General features: G+C 48.1%; 2 protein-coding genes across 5 annotated transcripts; both read left to right on the forward strand.

The window, feature by feature from the left end:
• The first annotated feature begins 87 nt into the window (after nt 1–87).
• LOC119848552 (pulmonary surfactant-associated protein C) lies at nt 88–22,251 on the forward strand. 4 transcript variants are annotated; one of them, XR_006277116.1, is made up of 8 exons: nt 178–339; nt 527–673; nt 1,272–1,412; nt 2,402–2,512; nt 3,579–3,706; nt 4,738–4,998; nt 6,635–6,636; nt 20,119–22,251. XR_006277116.1 is itself a non-coding variant. In XM_038384521.2 (6 exons), the coding sequence occupies exons 1-5, from the start codon at nt 298–300 to the stop codon at nt 3,693–3,695; spliced, it is 558 nt and encodes a 185-aa protein (XP_038240449.1). In that variant the 5' UTR covers nt 88–297; the 3' UTR covers nt 3,696–3,706; nt 4,738–5,011. The 4 variants fall into 4 exon arrangements, 1 of the variants encoding a protein (XP_038240449.1); XR_006277117.1 differs by lacking the exon at nt 6,635–6,636 and adding an exon at nt 8,220–8,223; XR_006277115.1 differs by lacking the exon at nt 6,635–6,636.
• Nucleotides 12,228–22,251, forward strand: LOC119848806 (pulmonary surfactant-associated protein C-like). Its single transcript, XM_038385038.2, has 6 exons — nt 12,228–12,615; nt 13,669–14,010; nt 14,954–15,094; nt 16,055–16,168; nt 17,178–17,330; nt 18,600–22,251. The coding sequence occupies exons 1-5, from the start codon at nt 12,574–12,576 to the stop codon at nt 17,313–17,315; spliced, it is 777 nt and encodes a 258-aa protein (XP_038240966.1). The 5' UTR covers nt 12,228–12,573; the 3' UTR covers nt 17,316–17,330; nt 18,600–22,251.
• Nucleotides 22,252–23,931: the final 1,680 nt, after the last annotated feature.

Genomic DNA, 23,931 nt, shown 5'->3' on the forward strand with positions numbered 1-23,931 from the left:
GTGCCCAGAGACAAGTGTCCTCGGAGACTCTCGATGGACACGGTGCCAGGGGCTTATCAGAAATCTGGCTCTGAAGGGCTCCAGGGAAACAGGTTCACAAACAAAAATGAAGTGAACACACGGTTTGTGGCCAGAAGGGCCTGGGGAACTCCAGCATGGCCTCCCCTTGTCCTCCGCCCCTCCACTATCTCCAAGTCCGCTATATAAGCCCCTCTCCAGTCACGGAGCCTCCAAGGGCTGTTTTATCGCTGGAGGAGCACTACAGGGACGGCCAGGGTCTGCAGAACAAGAAACAAGATGGATGTTAGCAGCAAGGAGGCTCTGATAGAGGCCCCTCCGGTATGGCAATGAACAGAGGATAGATAGTTTTGTTCTGTGTTTGTACAGCGTTTAGCACAATAGGGTCCTGGGCCATGACTGGCGCTCCTAAGTGCTACAGGAATACATATAATAAAGGGGGGTCCTTTCCCTCCAGCATACCCGTGTCAGCTCTTCTTGCTGTTAGAGTTCTTTTCTGTTCCCACAGGACTACTCTTCTGTGCCCAGGATCCCCTGCCTCTCCCCTCACCTCAAGAGACTCTTGATCATCTTGGTGGTGGTTGTGATCATAGTCTTGGTTGTGCTGGGTTTCCTCCTGATGGGACTGCACATATCTGAGAAGCACACGGAAACTGTAAGTACAGCGTTAAAAATCCGGGGGCAATGGTTCAGAGGGGCAAGTCCATCCGTGTGCCAGTGCAGAGGGGACAGGGGCACGTTGAGGTTGCTGCAGCCATGCCCAGGAGCACAAGGAAGCAGATGCAGCCAGGCAAAGTGGGCTGCTACAGCATGGAACTCAAGCAGAAGGGGAAATGCACCTGTGTACCAGTGTTAAGAGGCAGAAGCAGCCAGGTAAAGAGGCTGCTCCAGCACACAAGGGCAGCAGGAAAAGTGGAGCTATGGACAAGCACAGAGGGCAGCTGGAACCACAGACAGCTGCCAAGGAGACTGGGACACTAGAGGAACAGGGCTCTATTATCAGGGCCAGCCAAGAAATGAAAGACTTCAGCAAAGTTTCAGTGAGTACCTTGAAACAGGAACAGCCCAGGGCTCTGATTTACTAATGTCTCTGCCTGCACTGAGTCAGCAGGGAGGAAGGGAGTGCTGTTGGGAAAGAGGGCACTTCTTCAGGGTATAGGCAATGAATGGCTGATGCATCACATCTTCTGCTTTGGCCCACCCAGCCTCCTGCACTGAGCACGCTTCACTCTGTGGGTTTCCTTGCCTTCTAGGTTTTGCGAATGACTATCCATGGCCTGGATGGGGAAGGGTCCCCGCAGCAGCTCTCTATGAGTGGGAAAGAAAGGACAGGGACTTTCCACATCAAGGCAGGGATCAATTCTTCAGCCACTGTTGTGTACGACTACCCCCACGTAAGTAGGGCACGCTTGTTTTGCTAGGCTTGGGGGAGCCTCTTCCAAACAGGGGGGCACCAGGGCAAAGCTGGCTAGAGCTACAGAGAACTTTCATTGCTATACCCATAGCTCAGACTGGTGAGACCTGGCTGGTCGGACCAGAGCAGGTTAAATCCCTGGAGTCTCTACCACTCTCTTGATTAGAGGTAGAGGAGCCAGTGATAATTTCAGTCTGGCCCACATAACTGTCCCATATGCAGGCTGAGCCAAGCCAGTGTATGTACCCTGAGACAAGCTTGAACCAAAACCCCAGATCTGAACACACCCAAGATTTGGGGTGTTCAAAATCCCACCCCCAGACCTGGATTGTATGGCTTGGGCCCAGCATTATGCTGATGTCACACTTGGCTGTGAACTGACCACACTGACATCACTTCCTGGTTGCTAGTAAGCAAAGAAAAGCAGATCCCAGGGGAAATAAAGAGAGAGAAAAACACTCAAGTGTTAATGCAAGCAATAGAAAGTGAGTGAATAAGCACCAGGGTGGGGACAGCGAAGGGAGACGGATGGGGTCCCCACTGGCCAAAGTGAGAGGGAAGATGGTGGGGGAGAGTGAAGGGGAGACAAGCAAAATAAGAAGGTGGGTTTGAGTTTGCAAAGCCTTTGTTTTGATCTTGCAAAACCAAGCCCAGAGAGGTTTGGATCCAGTTCCTACCTACACAACCCCCACATTTTGGATAGAGCTTGCAGACACTGCACCAATCCTGGCCCATCTCGAGCTGATGGCTTTACAGTCTCAAAAGGAAAGGCCATGGAGGGTATAAGGTGCTCCTGGGCTGAGTGCCATGTTCAGCAGAGAAGAGGAGGATGGAGAGGGGTGACAATGGTGGAAGCAGAAGGGGCTGTGCAGTTTGAGAGGGTGATTCGGCTCCAGTGAATACAACTTGGGGAGCTGTCACGATGGGAAACCAGGGCTAAAAGTCACCCTGTGCTCTGTCTGCAAACAGCTGCTGATCTGCTACAAATCCTGGCAAGGCCAAGCCTGCTACATCACCAAGATGGACAAGGAGAACATTCAGGGCCTGGATACCATTGCCAAGGCGTTCCAGCATCTCCAGGTGAGCAGCTGGGAATGCACACTCAGTGTGAGCTGTGCCAGGTACAAAGGCAGGCACCGGAGTGCAGGGAGAAAGGGCACTTGGGAGTGAGAAACTTGTGAAAGATTAAAACATTGCAGAGGCTGGAGGCTGCTCTCTTGAATCCCTGAAAGACAGCTGGCTGCAGTCAGAGTGCACCAGCCTGGGTGTACGCAGTTTGAGCTCCCATTGAAGTCAGTAGGTGCTGCACCTTCTTCTGTGAAGCCTGAATTTGGGTCTCAGAGCCAAACTTATAAATGAAGCAACCAGTGAGTATTTGCCTGCACAGAGCAGGCAGAGGCTACTATGACTTCGTCTGTGTGCCACCAGTGACTGCACTGTTAATTCCCCTTGGTGGGTGATTGCAGGATCACCACCGCTCCATTCTGGGGAAAATGGGCTCAGGCCAGCACAGGAGCAATTGCTCCATGTCTCATGCACAGTATTCAATGCACACAACTATAAGGGGGTGCAAAGAATGAATTGCCCTTATCAAATGTCTTCCAGCCAAGGCTCTCCATGGTAATTGAATCACATGCACACAGAGTGAGGTGTAGCGTAAGTCAGCAGTGTACTCCTTTTACTCGGGGTACAGTGGAGGCACAGGAAGAGAAAGTGACCTCCCCAAGGTCTGCCTGCTGAGGCAGTGGCAGAACTGGGCACAGAACCCAGGAGTCCTGGCCCCAAACTCCCATACTCTCACTACTAGAAGACGCTGCCTCTCTTGGGCCAGCTCGATCAATGTATTGGCAAGGTAGGATAATCTAATACTTGGGTGAGGAGACCGTTGCTAGTGCAGGAGAGTAGTGGTGGATGGTTTGGACGTCCTCCCACAGTACAGGACACTTCCACAGCTATTCGGAAGCACTGAGAGCTTAGTTTCCAGAGCAGGGAAAAAATGACGCCGTGAGCACATCCTGTTACGATTAGCACCTGATGGTGTCCAAGGATTGTAAACTCTTAGGCCCCCAGCCCGGGCTATAAATCACAATTCCTGTAATGGTGTGTGGGGGTGGTGCACATCTAATTATATTATTTCCTGTCCTAGCTTAAACAAGGTGAAGAGATGGAGGAAGGGGGGTTCCCTGTGCCCCAGGCCAATCGCTCCATCCTGGGCACTACAGTTAACATCCTCTGTAGCAACGTTCCCATCTACTGGGCTTAGCAAGGGCTCAGGTGGGTGAGTAGCTGGGTATTGGAAGGGGAGCTGGGTTTACTCAGTGACTGAACAATCAGAACTGCCTACAGCAACCCTCTCTCTCTCTCTCACACACACACACACACACAGTTGCAAAAGCCCTTTGCCAGAGGATTCCCCCTCCTCCCGCCACGCACACAGAGTTGCAAAAGCAACAAGCCCTTTGCCAGAGACCAATCAAATCCCTTCCCAACTATCAAATCACCACCAGGCTCTGGACAATCAGGATGCAGAAGAAATGCCTCCTTCTGGCTGGTGAAAAGACAAGACTTCCACCCACTCTGCACAGAGAAACCAGAATGCAACAGTCAGCAGGAGGCCATTGCAGTCTCTCATGGACTCATTAGTGGCATCGCTGCAGAGTTTTACGTGGCAGGGGTGGAATTAGGCTTGAGAACCCAAGGGACTATGTGTGCACGTGGGGGATGGCCTCCTCTTGGCCCTTTTGCTTGCAGCCTTGGCTGGGAAGGTGGCTGAGGGAAAGGCCTTGCTTTGGTGCCTGGGTTGGGAGGTGTCTAAAATATAACAAAAGCCAAAGGGTAGCCTTGTAGTTCAGACACTGGGCTGGAACTCAGGAGAGCTGGGGTCACTTCCCTGCTCTGCCACAAATTCCCCATGTGACCCTGGACAAGTCACATGGGGCCAAGTTTTTAAAGGTGTCTAAGCCTCCAACTCTCATTGAAAGCTCTTAAAAATCTGGCCCTTACTCTCTCTCTGCCTCAGTTCTCCCATCTGTGAAATGGGGATACTTACACTTCCTCTGGCTGTCCTATCCATTTAGACTTGAGCTCCTTGAGGCACAGACCTCAGCACGTGTGGGTATAGCACCTAGCACAATGCAGCACCCGACCTCAACTGGGACCTTGGGCACTACCATAGTGCAAATAATAAACAGTAACAGAGAAAACCAACAAGGTTACCTGGCCGCAGGTGGCTTTCTCTGTATGGATTTCTTTGAGCTACAATAGCCGCAACCCTAACTTCTCATGCTCCTCCATTTATCTTACAGGGCCCCGTGCAGTCTGAGCTCCGCATCCCGGCAGTCACTTCCCAATGAGATGGGCATGGCGCCCTTGTATCCACAGCACTGGGGCTTCTCTCCTACAATGATGACTATATTCCGTATGCAATCATCGCATAGCTGAGCCTAGGCTCAGGCCGTGGGCCAGTGGGTGGGTGGCTGCATGATCTCCAGCTGTTGCAAAGCTTTTGTTCTGTTGCCATTCAAAGCAGCTGGGAATTTTCAGGTGGCACTTGCAATAAAACAAGAGTTTCGTTTATGAGTTTATGCTTCTGTCTGAAGAGTAAAATCTCCATAGGACCAACATGCTGCTGTTTCCTTTATTCTCTTCTTAGAGAGATTTGTCTTTTCCCTTCTGGATCCTGCCATATGGTATTGATTTAATCAAAACTGCTCAGGGCCTTGTTTATACCCAGGGCCAGAACATGTGAACAGGCGCTCACCCAATAGCATGACAAATGGGGAGGATATAGAGGTAGATATTACCATATCAGAGGTAGAAGCGAAACTGAAACAGCTTAATGGGACTAAATCGGGGGGCCCAGATAATCTTCATCCAAGAATATTAAAGGAATTGGCACCTGAAATTGCAAGCCCATTAGCAAGAATTTTTAATGAATCTGTAAACTCAGGAATAGTACCGAATGATTGGAGAATTGCTAATATAGTTCCTATTTTTAAGAAAGGAAAAAAAAAAGTGATCCAGGTAACTACAGGCCAGTTAGTTTGACATCTGTAGTATGCAAGGTCCTGGAAAAAATTTTGAAGGAGAAATTAGTTAAGGACATTGAAGTCAATGGTAAATGGGACAAAATACAACATGGTTTTACAAAAGGTAGATCGTGCCAAACCAACCTAATCTCCTTTTTTGAAAAAGTAACAGATTTTTTAGATAAAGGAAATGCAGTGGATCTAATTTACCTAGATTTCAGTAAGGCATTTGATACCGTGCCACATGGGGAATTATTAGTTAAATTGGAGAAGATGGGGATCAATATGAACATCAGAAGGTGGATAAGGAATTGGTTAAAGGGGAGACTGCAACGGGTCCTACTGAAAGGCGAACTGTCAGGTTGGAGGGAGGTTACCAGTGGAGTTCCTCAGGGATCGGTTTTGGGACCAATCTTATTTAATCTTTTTGTTACTGACCTTGGCACAAAAAGTGGGAGTGTGCTAATAAAGTTTGCAGATGATACAAAGCTGGGAGGTATTGCCAATTCGGAGAAGGATCGGGATATTATACAGGAGGATCTGGATGACCTTGTAAACTGGAGTAATAGTAATAGGATGAAATTTAATAGTGAGAAGTGTAAGGTTATGCATTTAGGGATTAATAACAAGAATTTTAGTTATAAGTTGGGGACGCATCAATTAGAAGTAACGGAAGAGGAGAAGGACCTTGGAGTATTGGTTGATCATAGGATGACTATGAGCTGCCAATGTGATATGGCTGTGAAAAAAGCTAATGCGGTTTTGGGATGCATCAGGAGAGGCATTTCCAGTAGGGATAAGGAGGTTTTAGTACCGTTATACAAGGCACTGGTGAGACCTCACCTAGAATACTGTGTGCAGTTCTGGTCTCCCATGTTTAAAAAGGATGAATTCAAACTGGAGCAGGTACAGAGAAGGGCTACTAGGATGATCCGAGGAATGGAAAACTTGTCTTATGAAAGGAGACTTGAGGAGCTTGGCTTGTTTAGCCTAACTAAAAGAAGGTTGAGGGGAGATATGATTGCTATCTATAAATATATCAGAGGGATAAATATAGGAGAGGGAGAGGAATTATTTAAGCTCAGCACCAATGTGGACACAAGAACAAATGGGTATAAACTGGCCACCAGGAAGTTTAGACTTGAAATCAGACGAAGGTTTTTAACCATCAGAGGAGTGAAGTTTTGGAATAACCTTCCAAGGGAAGCAGTGGGGGCAAAAGATCTATCTGGTTTTAAGATTCTACTCGATAAGTTTATGGAGGAGATGGTATGATGGGATAATGGGATTTTGGTAAGTAATTGATCTTTAAATATTCAGGGTAAATAGGCCAAATCCCCTGAGATGGGATATTAGATGGATGGGATCTGATTTACTATAGAAAACTCTTTCCTGGGTATCTGGCTGGTGAATCTTGCCCATGTGCTCAGGGTTTGGCTGATTGCCATGTTTGGGGTCGGGAGGGAGTTTTCCTCCAGGGCAGATTGGAGAGGCCCTGGAGGTTTTTTTGCCTTCCTCTGTAGCATGGGGCATGGTTGACTGGAGGGAGGCTTCTCTGCTCCTTGAAGTTTTGAACCATGATTTGAGGACTTCAATAGCTCAGACATGGGTGAGGTTTTTCATAGGAGTGGTGGGTGACATTCTGTGGCCTGTGCTGTGCAGGAGGTCGGACTAGATGATCAGAGTGGTCCCTTCTGACCTTAGTATCTATGAATCTATGGATTTAAAGGTTGGTAAATTCACGCATGTTGAGAGGCAGTGATGTCTAGTGGATAGAACACTGGACTGGGAGTCAGGAAACCTGCCTTCTATTCCCAGCTCTGCTATTGACCTGCTATCTGACTGTGGGCAAGTGATTGCCAGTGCACCTCCTAAGGGGGCTAAAGTAGGACATCAGTAGTGCCTGGACCTTGCGCTGGCCCCTCTGCACAAGCTGAATGTCCCTCGCCGTGCATGATCACTCAGCAGATTTCAGTGCAGCTGGGACACAGATAATGCATCCGGTTATTACATCGATCCTGGAGCTGGATTTGTAAACAGGCTGGGTGATTATATGATCAATAACCCGGATGGAGATTTGCAGCATTATCTTTGGGATTTAGACACACAATTCCCCATGAAACAAATGGAAAACCCCAGCCCTGTTGTTATCCTCAGTTGGTGTGAGAAAATCTCATACTGCACGGGATAAGCAGCTTGTTGCAGGGGAGAAGGAAGAAATGCAAATATGTACACACACATACACAATTGCACATTTGGTCAGGTGACCTATTAAGGGGTTGCTTCTTTTGTAGCATCCACTACTGACCACTGTCAGGAACAAGACACTGGCCTTGGCGGGTCTGTGGACAGATCCACTCAGGTGACTCCTGTGTTCCTGTACTTCTAGCCTCTGTCTGTTGCATCAGGCTCTTTATGCAGCATCAAGGGGGCCTGATGCTGGTACAGGACTCTCAGGTTGCAGAGTTGGGAAGATGGGGATCATCATGCGGCCCAGCAGCTGCCACAACCACAAACAAAACCTCCCCTGCAAGCTGAGTAGGTTGTGAACAGGATGGGTCACAACGCATAGGAAGCTCTCCCTGGCTCATGGCTTGTCCTTGAGGCCTTTACGGCACGGCCAGGTGAACCCATCTCCTCCCCTGCAGACAGCTCCACCAATTCCCCATTAATTACAGAATCCAGTTTTAAATGATTCACCTCACCATGCTTTCCAGTCCTTCCAGGAGGTGGAGGGATGTCAGTGTGCATCTGTACAGGAGAGTGTTGGTGATATGTGTCTTGTGTGTGTCTGTATCTGAGCACATATGTCCCAGTGTATGTGTGTGTTTACATACTGGACTCTGCGTCTTTGTAGAGGTATGTTGGTATGTGAGTGTGTGTTACATTGTGCGCATACATGTGGGTGTGTGTACATATGAGTGTGTGAGCATGCATATGCATGGGTGCTCACGCAGGATTTTGTGTGTTTGTGAGTGTGTGTTGGTATGTGTGTCTGTGTGCTTATCTGTGCATGGGAGTGTATATGTGAGTGTGCTGGCATGCATATGTGTATGGGGGTGTTATAGTATGTGCATGCATAGCAGTATGTATGTCACAGTGTCGGCATGCACATACACTACTACAGCACAATTGTGCTGGCTCTGCTCATCCGTGTATCAGTATAATGGTCTCACCCTCTAGCCTGGAAAGGGAACACAAGAACAACTGGCAGGGGACAGAGATTCCCTTTAGCTATCCAACCTAAAGCACAACCTTGGATATGAACATCCCTGAGCTCTGGGAAAGTTAAGATCTCACACTGCAGCTTGGTACCATCTCCTTTAGGAAGCAAGTAATGAAACAGGAAGGACACATTTTTCGTGTGATACCCTCCTTGAAACTTTGAAACCAATTAAAACTTGTTGCTGTAACATCTTAGGGAGACAGCCAGAGATTGAACACCAGCAGTGTTAGGGTTAATCTGGTAGGCAGGATCAATTTCCCCTAAAGCTGGCAGATACCACCATAGGAAAAGGGGTCTAAGCCCCAGGTTTCTTACAACGCAATTGGCTAGACTGACAATGATCCGCCAGTTAAACAAAAGAGCTCACTGGCCAGTTCCAAGTGGAACAAACCTGGAAAACAGCAAACGGCCCTTTGACCCCCAGCAATAGGAAGCAAGCTGGAAGTTGTAGCTAGACAAATTCAGACTGGAAATAAGGGGTACGTTTTTAACAGTGAGAGTAACTAACCATTGGAACAATTTACCCAGGATCGTGGTGGATTCTCCATCACAGGCACTTTTTAAATGGAGATGGGATATTTTCCTAAAAGATCTGCTCTAGGAATTCTGGGGCCGTTCTATGGTCTGTGTTATACAGTGAGTCAGACTAGATGATCAAAATGGTCCTTCCGGCTTGGGAATCTATGAATCACTCGCTCAGCTGTCAGAGAAGTAGGACACCATTCTCCGTGTTGATGCCTATGCTGGGAGATCTGGGCCGAGTGGAATCAGCATCCCAGCTCCAGTCCCCCATGTGTCACTGTGTTGCAATGCCAAGCCACAGAGATGCTGACAAGCCCCGGCTCAGCCCCATTATTTGATGTCCCTGGTCTGCCTGTTACTCAACATCTGTCTTCGGACAGGTGATGCAATGTGGCAGAAGATAAAGAATATGTTCCCACTGCAACTGAGGAGCGGGGTGGGTGTGGAGAGAAGAGAATGCCTGGGATAGGCTTCATGCAGCAAAGGGAGAGGATGAGGATTCTAAGGACTCTTCAGGATAAAGAATGTTTGAGGGTAAATGGCCCTGAGAGCGACTTGATTCTCTCTCCCTCCCTCCCTCAAACATCACTAAGAAAACACATTGCACGGAGTGAGGAAAATGCAGAGACCTTCCCTTTGAGGGTTGGCAAGCATGCAGAGTCTGCAGAAACCAGAGCCAGGGCTGTCAGGGGTCAAACAGCAAATGCACAGGCTCCTCCAAGCCCTTGAGCAGGGAGGCTGGGGAGCTCCTGGCTCTTACAGGTTGGGGAATGTGCAACCGTTTCTTTCTCAAGGTCTGTGCTGGCAGCTGTGGATTCAGGGACAGTGGAAGAAGAGGAGATAGCTCAAGGCCAACTGTTGGAATGCCTGCAAATGATCATCTCTTGGATGAAGAGCAGCTGGGCCCAGGCAAGACCAAAGTGACGCTGATCGGAAAGGGGAAATGCTTTGGAGAATTGGTCGAGGCAGTGTCTCCACCTTCCATTGAAGGTTCCATTCGTCAGAGAGATGTGACCCCTGGAACTGTTGGACTCATTGCTAAGCTTGGAGGATTGGGTAGCGTGAGTATCTACCAATGCCTTCCTTTCATCTCCAGCTCACTAGGAAACTTCCTCCCACTGAGGACCTGTCCACAGTGATCTCTGCATTCATCCTCTCCAGGCTAGATCACTGAAACTCAATGTATCTGAATGTGCAAATGATCCACAGGCTCCAGCTATCACAGAATTCAGCTGCCCACTTCTCCTTGGCTCAGGCTGCCATGAGCACATGAGGCCTGTGTTCAAGTCCCTCAGCTGGTCCCAGTCAGCTTCCAATCCCAGTTTAAGGCCTTGCTCTTAATTTTAAAAACAATTAATGGTTCAAACCCCAGCTACATCAATTACTGATTTTTGATCTATGAACCACCACAACAACTCCACTGGGGCAATGCAGATCTCAAAGCCCAGGACGAAGCACTTGAGAGCTAGAGATAAAGCATTCTCTGTCGAAGGGATCTGACTATGACACAAAGTCCCAAAGGAAATCAAACAAATCCAGAAAGTCTGACCCTCTGTAGGAAACGCTGCCAAACCTTCCCCTTTGAAAAGGCCTCTTCACCGTACGACAGACACTCATAGCACTGACACTGCCTTCTACCTCCAAATCTCAACACAGACCCACCCTAAAATCCAAAACCTGACTGCCTCCTCTACCTCAAAACTCCAACTCTGACCCCCCTAGAAACCTAAACCCCAGCACTGACCCACTCTTCTACCCAATAAAACATTACCACCTAAAAACCCTACCCTGGAACAAATTGACCCAAAACCCAATTGATAAAATTTTGAAAAACAAAATCCCTTTCCCAAACAGTTTTTTACCCTGAAAAAAGCGAGAAGTGCTAGAGACTCCATGAAATCAACCGGGGACTTTGCTAGTGCAATTGATTTTATGTGGAAGGTGCTTGGATACCAGTGATGTCTGGCAGGATTGATACCCACAGATAGATAGCTTGATTAGAAGAGCAATTAGGTCAAGGCCAGATGTGAGATCAGGGTTGGCTGTAGGCCAGCTGGAGTTAGAGGTGAAAGCTCAGATTTTTAAAGGTTGCAACATCTACCTGATTTAGGAGCCTGAATTTCATTTTCTAATGGAATTTAGGCATTTAGAAGCCAAAATTCCCTTGACAGTCAATGGGATTTTGGTTCCTAAGTGCCTAAATCACTTTTGAAAATGATATTTAGGCTGCACAGCAACACCTAAATAATTTTACAAAACTGGGTCACAATCCTGGCCCCAAGGAAGTTAAGGGGAGTTTTGATTTCACCCTAGGGGTTTGACATGTCTTAATCATGGACCTCTAACAACTCATAGATCAGTTCACTCAGTGGGTGAATTTCACAATCATAGAATCGTAGGACTGGAAAGAGGTCAAGAGGTTATCTAGTCCAGTCCCCTGCACTCATGGCTATGACTATGCACCACCTAAGTCCCACTTCAGTAGGGGCATATGTGGGACCTTGAGCTGGTCCTCTACCCAGGGTCGAGTTTTCCAAGGTGCCGACGCTCCACATCTTTGTGCAGGTGCATCCTTCACAAGCTTCCCTTGCTGAAGGTCTCACTCCATTCAGAGCTTCCTTTCGTCACCCCCTCCCAGCTCCTGAGGTGTCCATGCTCCCACCTAACCTACAGCAGGAAACTGCAGCCCTGGTAGCACAAGGATGCAGCAGTGTTAGCCCCAGAAAGTTTCCATCTCTCCTGAAGTCGCCGCCTTGAAGAGATTGGGCAAGGTGGTGGTGCAAACACTTGTTGGAAATCATGGAGTTCTGCACACGGCCCTTCCTCAAAGGCCCCTAGCTGACCACAATCCGATAAGGGCCCGGACACTCACAACTAGTGCTCTTGTGAAAGGCTTTTGATTTTCGGCTTTTGCTTTGAACATCTGAAGCACCATTAGGTGCCAGAGGGGCTAAGAGACTCGGGGCACTGAGCCAAGCCTGGCCGTGGCCATATCAATGAGTCGGATACTCCAGCCTGAAGGGCAGCACTAGCCCTGTGGAGCTGGATGACTTTGGCCTCAGAACCCCAGATGATGCAGCTCTTGGACGCTAAGAGGTTCATGTGCCCAGAGACAAGTGTCCTTGGAGACTCTCGACTGACACAGGCCTAGGAGCTTATTAGAAACCCAGCTCTGAAGGGCTCCAGGGAAACAGGTTCACAAACAAAAATGAAATGAATTAGACACTTGATTTGTGGCCAGAAGGAGCTGGGGAACTCCAGCATCCCTTCCCCCCTCACCTTCTCTTACCGCAGGTCCCCTATTTAAGTCTCTCTCTGCCCTACGCACTGAGGGGACGTCCAAGTGGCACAGGAGAAGCAGCAAGATGGAAATCAGCATCGAGGAGGCTCTGATTGGGGACCCACTGGTAAGCCTCAGCCTTACCCCCTTCTCCCCGGGCTGGGTTTTAGCGAAGGGCAAAGGTTACATGAAAGCTACCACATCCCCCGTAGCTCATACATTGCGGCTCAAATAGTTTCTAGTGCCCCGCTATGGTTATAGGTCAGTGGTGGATTCTGTCCCTTCCAGCTTGCAGAATGTGGGTCGGCGTGTGAACCTGTGTGTCTGTGTGAACCTGTGTGTCTGTGTCTGTCCCTGTATGTGTGTGCGCATGTCTCCATGTGTGTCTCCGTACTTGCCCCGGTCTATAATGATGTACAAGACATTTCACCTGCTTCCTTGGTTCCCCCAATGCCTGTTGAACTGCCGTGCTCAGCTGGGTGCAGATCTGGCTGAGTCACCGACTGCCCATTTCTGAAATGTATCTGCTCTAGCAGCTGTCAAGAGTGCATGAGAACTATCAAATGGTGAACCCCAGAGAGGAGGGGGTATGACCCTGCTGAGTCAACCAGTGCTTCTCCCCAGAAAGCAGGGGCAATTGCCTGAGGCTGCATGGAGGCGATTAGCGAGGCATCTTGCCAACAGAATCAGCCACGGTGCTGGGATCTAGCTCGCTACTTTAAAAAGCACTTGGAGACACTCTGAATATGGAAGGTTTCAGAGTAGCAGCCATGTTAGTCTGTATTTGCAAAAAGAAAAGGAGTACTTGTGGCACCTTAGAGACTAACAAATTTATTAGAGCATAAGCTTTCGTGAGCTACAGCTCACTTATGCATCCAATGAAGTGAGCTGTAGCTCACGAAAGCTTATGCTCTAATAAATTTGTTAGTCTCTAAGGTGCCACAAGTACTCCTTTTCTTTCTGAATATGGAAGATACTACTTAAAACCATGGCCTGTCCCAGGCCCAAATCCTGTACCTGCACTTCATTTCTCTCTGCCTCTCTCTCCCCCCAGTCCTGTCTCCTTCCCTTGCTCTCATCTTCACACCCCTTCCCACTCCACCTCCTCCTGCTCCCTTTTGCTTTGCATTTCAATCCCCCCTGCAGTGACCCCTCTCTCTGTGTTTGCTTGGGTCCCCAGCACTACAATGCTCTGGATTCAGAGATGGACGTCTGCCCCAGCTGCACGGACTGCTGCCCCAGCTGCCCCAGCTGCAGGGACTGCTGCCCAGGTTGCCCCAGCTGCACCAACTGCTGCCCTGGCTGCCCCAGCTGCAAGTCCTGCTGCAGCTGCTGCTGCAGCGCCTGGAAAAGTTTCCTGTGCTGCCTTCCTAAGCTACTCTGCCATCTGCCCAAGTTCCCCGGCTGCCCCCTGCACATCAAGAGAATCCTAATCATCGTGGTGGTCATTGTGCTGATAGTTGTGGTCGTCCTGGGAGCCCTGCTGCTGGGACTGCATGTGACCCAGGAACACACTGAGACTGTAAGTAAGGGGGAGAAGGAGCAGGTGAGGCTGTGCACAGGTGCAAAGGGAGGTGTTAAAATCATGCCTAAATGCAGCAGTTTATAGATGAACAGGGGATAGTGGCAGGTAGGAACAGACGCAATGGAGATCCATGTAGCTGATGGTAGATGCAGCCTTGTGTAGGTGCAAAGGGGACTTGTGCAAAGGGTATGGCCCTGCATAGGAGCCCAGGGGATTGCTGCAGCCCTGCAGAAGAGATCGCTGTCACCATGCCCAAGTCTAGCAATAGGCAGAGGAAGCGGGGACAGATGCACAGAGATGCAGAACAAAACTGGGGCAGTCACGCACCAATGCAGAGAGAGCAGATGGGGTCCTGTTGGGTGCAGAGGGGACTCATGCAGTCATTCACTGGAGGAAACAGGATTGGCACAGAAGGGACAGATTGAAACCGTGAATGAGCAAAGTCAAGGACCAAGCCAGAGGAAGATGTTGCACTCGCATTTAATTCCCAGAGGGCTGATTGAAATCCTCGCTCACTGGGGACAGATCCTGTCTGCCCTGCCTCACAATATGTGTGGACAGCAGGGAAGAGGCAGGGAGGCCTCGGTCTGTTGGGTTAGCAGGAGAACATTTAGGAGAAACAAAATCAATCTTGAGAGTGTCTTCCTAATAAACTTACCCTTCCCATTCTGCAAGAGACTCTGGGGCCCTGGCTAGCCTTGAGGGAGGGAACAGGGTTGATTATTAGAAGCAACAGAGAAATGAAGAGCAGCTGCAAAATGTCCCTGGGCCCTTTGAAATGGCTGAGCTTCAAATGGGTTAGAACGGAATAATGTTGCTCTTCTCGATGCAGGGGACCCACAGCAGAGATGATAGAGATCCCATCCCTTCCATTTCCCTCCTCCCCCCTGGCCCTGCTCACTCTGCTGCTCATTCTTTAGGCTCTATGATCTCCTCCTAGGTTTTGCAAATGACCATTGAGGGGCTGGAGGGGGAAGAGTCTGGACTGCGGCTCTCCATGGACTGGGAAGAAGAGGTGGTGACTTTCCTCATTGATGCAGGAACCCATGACCCGGGCACAGTCGTGTATGACTACAGTAATGTAAGCAGGGAGTGCTTGCTTGGCAGGGGGCATGCTTCAGAATGGACCCTTGCCATCAGGCCGGGACTGCATTGGATCCTCTTGTGCAGGGAGTGAGGCTGTTTTTAACCCATGCATGGCCGTGGCATCTGAGCACAAACGTGGCGATTAGAACAGAAGGCACTCTGAGAGACTGTTAGGATCTGCTGGGTGCCAGCCCCTCCAGGCAAAATCAGAAGGGGTTCCAGCCTCAGTTGGGCTGCATCATGCCCCTGAATGGAGCAGGGGAGTCAGTTCCTGGGAGGAAAGTCCTTGGGTTGCTCAACAGACAGCACTTTGGACAAGCAAGGAGCAGCACCTGTTGGCACACGGGAATCCTGTTTTGGTCTCCTCTTCCTCTGTCATGATGCAGGGTTGGCGGGTAGGGGAGGAACTGGGTGCTGCCAAAGATGCAGAAAACCCAGCTCCACAAGAGGAACATGAACAGAGAGGAAGAGCCAAGTGAGAGAGGGAGTGAATGGGGCTAGAGTTGGGGCTATGAAGGGAGAAGGATGGTGTGTTGTCTTCAGTGGCCAGCGTGGGATGGAAGGTGGTGGGGAAGGGTGCAGGGGAGACAAGCAAAATAAGATGGTGGGTTTGGGTTTGCAAAGCATCAATTTTCATCTTGCTAAACCAATCCCCAAGGAGGTTTGAACCCAGCTCCTATCTACCCAATCCCCACACTTTAGACAGGGCTTGGAGTGATGGCACCGACCCTGGCCCATCTCGAGCAGATGGCTCTAAGTCTCAAAAGGAAAGGCCCATGATGGGTCTAGGAGGCTCCTGGGCTCAGCGTCATGAGGGGGATGGAGAGGGGTGACATTGTGGAAGCAGACGTGGCTGTGCAGTAGGAGAGGGTGATTCAGCTCCGGTGAGTACCGGGGAGCTGCAGTGATGGGAAACCAGGGCTAATAAAGCACCATGTGCTCTGTCTGCAAACAGCTGCTGATCAGCTACAAATCCTGGCAAGGCCAAGCCTGCTACATCACCAAGATGGACAAGGAGAACATTCAGGGCCTGGATACCATTGCAAAGGCATTCCACCAGCATCTCCAGGTGAGCTGTCAGGAATGCACACTCAGTGTGAACCATGCTGGATATAGAGGTAGGTATAGGAATGCATGAGGGAAATGGCACTCATGCAATGCTGAGTCTGAGGCCAACAGAGAATGTGTGTGTGTGTGTGTGTGTGTGTAAGATAATACATGGATAACAGACATAAGAGGCTATTTAGACTCCAAAGATCAAACCTCCAAAGGATGGTGCATCAGGGACACCTGGAGTTATGCACATGCAACGGCTGGACCAGCAAAACAGTTACACATTCAAAATGGGCTAGTGTATGTCTAGTTGCTAGTGTGTGTGTGTGTGTGTGTGTTTGTGTGTGTGTGATTCCACAGTAGCCTCTGGAGTTGAATTGTTTCTCCCTTTGAATCTTTTACATTCACCAGCTGCTGTGAGAATGATTTGCTCTAATAAAGCGCCTGATATATGAGGGCATGGAAATGCTTTGCTAACGCTGACTGACCCTCAGAGCCCTAAGGGGGGTTGACGGCAAAGAGAAATACTGATGAGTTAAGTGTCTCAGGGCACACAGTGAGTTAGTGGCAGAATCAAAAATAGAAGCCAGGAGTTCTGATTCCCAGTCCATTAGACCATACAGCCTCCAAGAAGTGGGAGCAGAATTCACAAGTCCTGAATCTTTCATCATCTGCTATAATCACTAGCCTCCACAGACTCCCATATTTATATTCAAATAATTCCACGTCCTATTAAAACAGGCTAGCCTGTATATCTCCAGCTGGGGCAGCATTGCTAGAAATGTTTATTGCTTCAGAAGCAGTGTCCATATGGGAAGTCTTTGTGATGTGGAATCCATCCTCACAGGTGGAGTGAAGGTGCTGGAAATATAGTGGGCACTAGGAGAAAACGTAGTGTGCGTATCGTATTGCCATTAACGATTTAAGATCTAGGGGGATGTCAATAGCCTGTGTCTATTCCTGTTGCAAACAAGGGTGCAGGGTGTTTTGTGTGTGTGTTTAATTTTTATTATTTCCTGCCGTAGCTCAAGTCGCTCATCCTGACCCCCGAGCAGGGTGAGGAGGAGGAGGAGAAAGGGTATCCTGTGACCTTGGCTGATCGCTCCATCCTGAGCACTACAGTTAACATCCTCTGCAGCAACGTTCCCATCTACTGGGCATAGCAAGGGCTCAGGGAGGTGAGTAGCAATGTGGACGGGTGTCAGAATGGGAGCCGATTGTGCTCAATGGCTGAACAATCACAGTTACCTGCACTGACCACCCACTGCCAACACACACACACACACATTACAGTAGAAGCATGTGTGACAGACATGTTGGGAATGGGTCTTGGGGAGAAGGCACCAGGGGACATGGCCTATGTGCAGACACAGGACTGAGTTCTTCATTGTCAAGCTGATAGGGTGGATAAAAATCAATGATTTTTTTTAAAAAAAATTAAAAAAATTGGATTTTTTAAATTTAAATTGGATTTTTTTGATAAAATGCGTTTTGAGGGAAACACCTATCTAAAGATAGTTTTAATTAAAATATATTATAGATCAAAGATATCTCATCATGGAATAGGGATCATACATTCTAATTCTATAGTATGAGACAATATATTCACGTAATGTTTAAGAAAAGTTTTGTAAATGAGTTCCAATAGTTCATGGATTAGGGACCCAATTTTATGGGGATCCAGTGGCTTCTGTATGGATTATTTAGGTTAATCTTTCTATCTACCCAATGGGACTCAGCGCTCAGTCTAGAAGATACCATCAGAGATGCTTAGTTTTGCGGTTCTCAAACTGTGGATTTGTATCTCCAGAGAGAACATGCTTGTTAACAGCAAAAATGTTTTAAAATAAATAAATAATATAGATAGATGAGAAATAACAGACCTCAACCCTATTGTCCCTCTGCAAATTTGTATACACAGAGTCAATCCCTTACTCTCTCTAAAAGTGCAAAGTTTCAAAAAGTTAAATGAATAGAAGATTGTTGGGGGCGGAATAGATCTGGACAAGGAGAAGTAGTCTGGAGATAAATATGAGAAGGGAGAGAGAGGCAGTAGAAACAAGAGTGAAACTGTTTGAGCAGCATATTCCAGAAATCTTGAGGTCTTTCTGAGTGTAGCCTTTATTGATTTGAGATCTACCATACCATTCTCTCACTAGAAGGGAAAACCTATAGTGGCAGCAGGCAGTAAAAGAGACCCAGTTTGGGAATAAGAACCATTCAAGAATATGTTTGCTGATGTTTTAAAGAAAGTCACACCAGTGAACAGGTGGAAGTCACTTAAGCACTTGGGTTCAGAGACTGTTGAAGTGATAATCTCACTTTTAACAGCAGTAGCTTCTTCTGCTAGTGCAGAAAGAATATTTTCTTCCTTTGGACTAATTCATTCCAAATTGAAAAATCATTTGGGACCTGAAAAAGCAGGAAAGCTTGTTTTTCTTTTCCAGATTATGAACAAACAGGAAAATGAAGGTGAAGATGACTGAGTTAGCTGCAGAAGCCAATATTTTAAGTTTCTCATGTTGACCTGGCTGACGTAGTCGATTTAGTTTTTGTTTTTTTAAATATTTCACTTAACTATTTTAGTTAAAAACAATTTTAACAAAAACAAACCTGATTTTAAAAAATTTGAATGTTTAACTAAATTCAAAAATTCTTATGCTTGTTTTGTTAAAATATTATATGTTTGCTGTTGAAGAAAAAATCCACAATATGTAACGTTATTGTTTTAGTTAAATAAAACAATTTAAATGTCTGTCTGGTGATGTTCTCCTCCTAATACAGCATGGCAAGAAAGTTCTCCAAATATTAATGATTAACCTCTTGAATTGGAGATAGTTCACCTCCCAGTGACTTCATAAATATCTGCTTCAATTACCTTTGGTAAATGAAATAACCAAATAATCAATCATTTTCTGATATAGCTGTAAAACTAATCTGAAAAGTTTTCAGAATAAATCACTTAAAAATGCATCGTATGTACCTTCTAAAAATGAAAGCTACATCTATCTCTGAGTTGTGAAGAATATGTATTAAGGTTATAACAACCAACAAGAATGCACTTTTATGTAAAAATCCATGATTAAATTGAGTCTTCCTGACTAGTGATTTAAATAGTGATTTAAATAAATTTGATTTAAATCAAATCCACCCTGCAGGCCGAGCTGAAGCCCCGCAGGAACAGCTGGCAAATGTTGCAACCTTCAGAGGAAACTATCCATTAGGCTGGAACAGTCCTCCCATAGGCCAACTGAGAGAGTCAGCAGGCAGCTTGCAAGGTTGTACGCCTGCTGCAAGGGGAGTGGATGCTTCACGTTCACCTTGAGACAAGGAGATACAAATCCTCAGCAGTCACACTGGGTGATAGTGACCTCTTGGAGTCGGAGATGCTAGCAGGCCCTTTAGCACAGAGCGGAAGTGACTGATAGAGAGTCCACACTCTGCTGCTCTGGTAGAAGTTATTGTCTGTGTATGAAAATAAGGGGACATTGTCAAAGACAGCCAGGCCCAATAGCTGTCCCGTTAAACCAATGGACATCTAACTCCCTTTTGTGCCTCTGGAAATCTCTCCCTAAAAGCAGAAATGAGGGAGGTAATGCTAGGGGGCCATCTGTGGCCAAGCGACACTTACAGCTCATGATGTTCACAGGGATCATTTTTCACCCCCCATGTGTTTGCTTTGCGGGATCCATCAAGGACGGAGCATCTCCTGCCTGTCATTGCTTCCGAGGAGGTCCAAGCAGAATGGGAACGCTACGTCCTCAGCCAGACCCCCAGCTGTGGCTTTGCTGACTCTGTACCTGTGGGTGATTATGGTGCACCTGGCTCTGTGCAGAACTCTCTCGCTGGCCCCAATTCAGGAAAGCATGACGCACCTGCTTAAGTTCCCCTACCTTCAAAGGGACTCAAGTGGGTGCTTTGATGCTTTCCTGAATCGGGCAGCTTTCCAGAATCAGGGGAACCCAGTCGGAAGAGCTGTGCCAATGGGAAGAGGAGTCAGAGGGACTCTGCTATAAATAAATATACATGGGCTGATCTGTTTGCATTGGATGCAGCGGGCATTTGCAAGGGACACTATAGAATGAGAGGACTGCTTGCCATTCTTTTTAGAGAATAAAATCTACAGTCCCTCACCAACCCCTCTTATTTCTCCTTCTGGGTAATGAGGTACTGTGTCTTCACTTTACATGACCTCACAGCCTGGTGGGCTAGCACAATGTGGCCAGAGTAATGACAGCAGGCACAACTCATGAGACTAAGGGCTTGTCTACATAGAGTGTTAGTCCAGAATAGCTATTCCTGATTAACTCAAGCTGTGGATGCTCTTATTCCAGCATAAAAGTGCCTGAGTCCAAATTAGCTTAATCCACTTTATGTGCCTTTGGGCAATTACAATGCACCTGGCTCTATATAGGAGTCACTTTGTGAACTAAATGAATTTGGACTTTTTAAAAAACTACTGTGTCATGTTGTTCTCCACTGCTAATTAGTGGAGTTTGTTAGAAAAAAACAATTGTCAGAATTTGCTGTTTTGTTGAAATTGGAACATTCTACAGGACTGTGTCAATTCTGACAAAATCCCAACAGAAACCAAGCATGTTTCCAATGGAACTTTGCCTGCCAGACAGGATTTTGTGAAAAACCTGCCCGGCTCCTTGGCAGACCATCTAGCAGCATGCAGTGAACCCAGGCTCCCAGCTCCTCAGCTGCCTGCCTGGTGGGCTGATGGGAAGCCGGGAGCCTGGAAGTTGCAGGAACTCCAACTCCCAGGCTTGTGACTCCTCACCAGGCAGGACTGTTAGGGTTCCTGGATCCTCCACCACCCACCAGGTTGTACTACTATGGAGCTAGGGCTTCAAAGGCTCCCAGGTTCCCCAGCTCTGGGGCAGCCCATCAGGCTGCGTTAGAGCTCGGTGGAGATCAGTAATTCACAGAGAATTTAAAAAATGTTGGTTATCGTTCCGAACCAGAATTAAACCTGAAATAGCAAAATCCTCTGCAAAATAGAATTACCGTTCCCCAACCAGCTCTGTTTTACTGTCATGTTTCACCCTAGAGGTAAATGTACAGGAGTTGCTAACAAAAATACTAATTAATGCCAAATTCAATGATGGCTTCTGTGATCTGGACACCTGTCCATGAGGAACTGGACTAGGACCTTCTAATTCATTTCACAAAGGTCACCTGTCATTTTGATCTTTTAGCACTCAAGGGAGAAAAGCAAAATGTATTTGAGCCTGGTTGCAATTCAAATGTAAATAGCTATTATTTACTTTGGACCAAAAAACATCCTTGAAGAAGCCTTAACGTGGCTTAGATTGTGCAACACGCAGTATGCACTGTGATAAGTGTCTTTATTTCCTTCTCCTTGTCAGGTTGTTACCTTGATCAACATACCCAGGAAAGATGCATAAGTAAATCAGGGCTGTGGAAGTGATCCCTTGGGTTAGGTTGGAAGGGAACAAAAGAGAATTGAGAGGATTGACATTTGGACAGAATAAGAAATCAGGTCCTTCTAATATCATGCAATTTTAATAGTGAAGCTAGCATAATAAATCCATTATTAACTATAAATCCATTATTATAAATCCATAAATCCAGTATTAACTACCAGCAGGACAAATAAATTACACTATCAGCCCATTATCTACAGTTCAAACTGAATGCTGCTTGGTAATATAATTGCAGAGTAGGTGACCTAAACATGACAGGCATTCTGAGATGAGTTGAAGGAATTCAAAACAGCACCTGTGGCTGTGTACTCAGCTGCTGTTTTCTAACCCTATTTTCCACTTGAATGTGATTTTTTTAAAACAAATCTACATATGTCCTCTGTAAACACTTATTCCCTGCTATGTATTGGGATTATTATGATATTTTCTGTTATCATTAAAGATGCACCCCCCACTCCCCCACCATTTACTCTATTTCTTAAGGGGGAATAAAGAACAGAATTTCCATTTAACTCAAGTATGGTTTAAAATTAAAGATATTGGATTATGACATTTTGTCTCTTGTAGATATAATTGTAAAACTGAAAGCTCTTTATTTTTGTGTGCTATAAAACACATCCATATAATTAAATCAAGGTTGAAAGTCTTTTGCCTAGAGCATTCATTTAAGCCTCTATGGATAAAAAAATAACCTTTAGAACACGCAAAAAGAAAAGGAGTACTTGTGGCACCTTAAACACTAACAAATTTATTTGAGCATAAGCTTTCGTGACCTACAGCTCATGAAAGCTTATGCTCAAATAAATTTGCTAGTCTCTAAGGTGCCACAAGTACTCCTTTTCTTTTTGCAAATACAGATTAACACGGCTGCTACTCTGAAACCTTTAGAACACGCTATACTGATGTGTTGATAGCACCTCAGCACATTTCAGTGAGCAGGTAATTCCCTTTCTGCTGCCTGTGCAGGGGATATCTATTTACAGTAGAAACTTTTGCTGTATCTTTTGGCCATACTGGCCCAGATCCTCAAAGGGGTGTAGCCATTACAGGAATGAGGAGCCTAAAAGCCGTGGAGGATCTGCGCCGCTGTCTCTTGGCTTCTCTTTCCCGTCAGTGGAGTCTGGCTGTGCAAATGGGAAATTGCTGCCTAAGGCTGGGAGAGGCCCAACTCCTCCCTGGGCTGGTGATGGGCTCTGCCAAAATGCTTTGGGTGGCACCGTGGTGCTGGGGACGAGGGAAGCCAGGGTGGGCTTGGTGCTAGAGCCTGGGCAGCAGGGATGGGGCCAGGCTTGGCGCTATGGGGAAGCAGGTGCAGGCAGGCTCTGTAAGCTGCTGAGGGACAGCAGGGGATGGTTTGGTCCACTCTCCCCACAGGAAGAGGCCAGGGTGGGCGCAGTGGGAGATGGCCTGAGAGGTGAGCTCTGCCCCTTGCACCTCTGGGGCCAGCTCCGCTCAGCACCGACCCCGCTGCCACCACGGCACCAGGCACCAAAACAGCCCCGGGCTCAAGGGCTGGATGGAGCCCTCAGAGGGCCACCCGGGGGCAGGGCTCGGGCTGGGCGGGAATGGGTTGGAGAGGGAGGGTGTTTGGTGTGAGGGAGCCCGAGTGAGCTCGAGCCTGGGCCGGGGTTTAGAGTGAGAGGATGGCGGGCGCCGACTGTGGGCGACACTGAGAGAGAACCGCTGAGGCGGCACGAGCCGGGACGGGGCGCAGGGCCGAGGGCCACATATCCAGGTGGGGGCCCTGGTCTTTGAAGCGCTGACACTGCTCCAGGCCCTCAGGGAAGGGGGAGCCCAGCGGGGAGAAGCGGCAGAGGGAGGCCGCCCCAGCACTTGGAGCTGGCGGCAGAACCGTGCAGGAGCCCCCTGCCCCAGAGCAGCAGGAAGGTTGGCACCAGATGGAACAAGTGCCACAGGCTGGGCTGGGGGGCACAGACCAGGCTCCCACATGGGCAGAGCTATGGGGCTGTGGCGGGAAGGGGTGGAAACACCACAAGGAGGGGGGTAGGAAGCAGCGAACGGCGCTGCCTGAGAAGGAGGAGCGGGTGGCTGGGCTGTGAGGTGGCAGGAGGGGCAAAGGCAAGTCTGGAGCGAGAGGGCGGGAAGCAGCTGGGCTCTGGTGGGAAGCTCTGAGGTGGCGGGAGCCGGATCCCGCGTTGGGCGGTAAAGAGGGACGCAGGACGGGCACTGAGGCAGGAGGCGTTGAGGTGGCTGCAGAGCGAGAAGGGGCAACGCTGAGCGGGTGGGAGGAGGCTGGGGACAAACCCAGAGAGGGGGTACGGGTGGAAGGAAGGGCTGGGCTTGAGGGGGGAAGTGCTGAGGTCAC

The sequence above is a fragment of the Dermochelys coriacea genome, chromosome 26 (assembly GCF_009764565.3).
Source record: "Dermochelys coriacea isolate rDerCor1 chromosome 26, rDerCor1.pri.v4, whole genome shotgun sequence".
Classification (NCBI taxonomy): domain Eukaryota; kingdom Metazoa; phylum Chordata; order Testudines; family Dermochelyidae; genus Dermochelys; species Dermochelys coriacea.

Coding starts and splice junctions, on each gene's coding strand:
- LOC119848552 (XM_038384521.2), top strand. CDS start 298: ATGGATGTTAGCAGCAAGGAGGCTCTGATAGAGGCCCCTCCG. Junction 674..1,271: donor CTGAGAAGCACACGGAAACT/GTAAGTACAGCG, acceptor CTTGCCTTCTAG/GTTTTGCGAATGACTATCCA. Junction 2,513..3,578: donor AGGCGTTCCAGCATCTCCAG/GTGAGCAGCTGG, acceptor TTCCTGTCCTAG/CTTAAACAAGGTGAAGAGAT.
- LOC119848806 (XM_038385038.2), top strand. CDS start 12,574: ATGGAAATCAGCATCGAGGAGGCTCTGATTGGGGACCCACTG. Junction 12,616..13,668: donor CTCTGATTGGGGACCCACTG/GTAAGCCTCAGC, acceptor TTGGGTCCCCAG/CACTACAATGCTCTGGATTC. Junction 14,011..14,953: donor CCCAGGAACACACTGAGACT/GTAAGTAAGGGG, acceptor ATCTCCTCCTAG/GTTTTGCAAATGACCATTGA.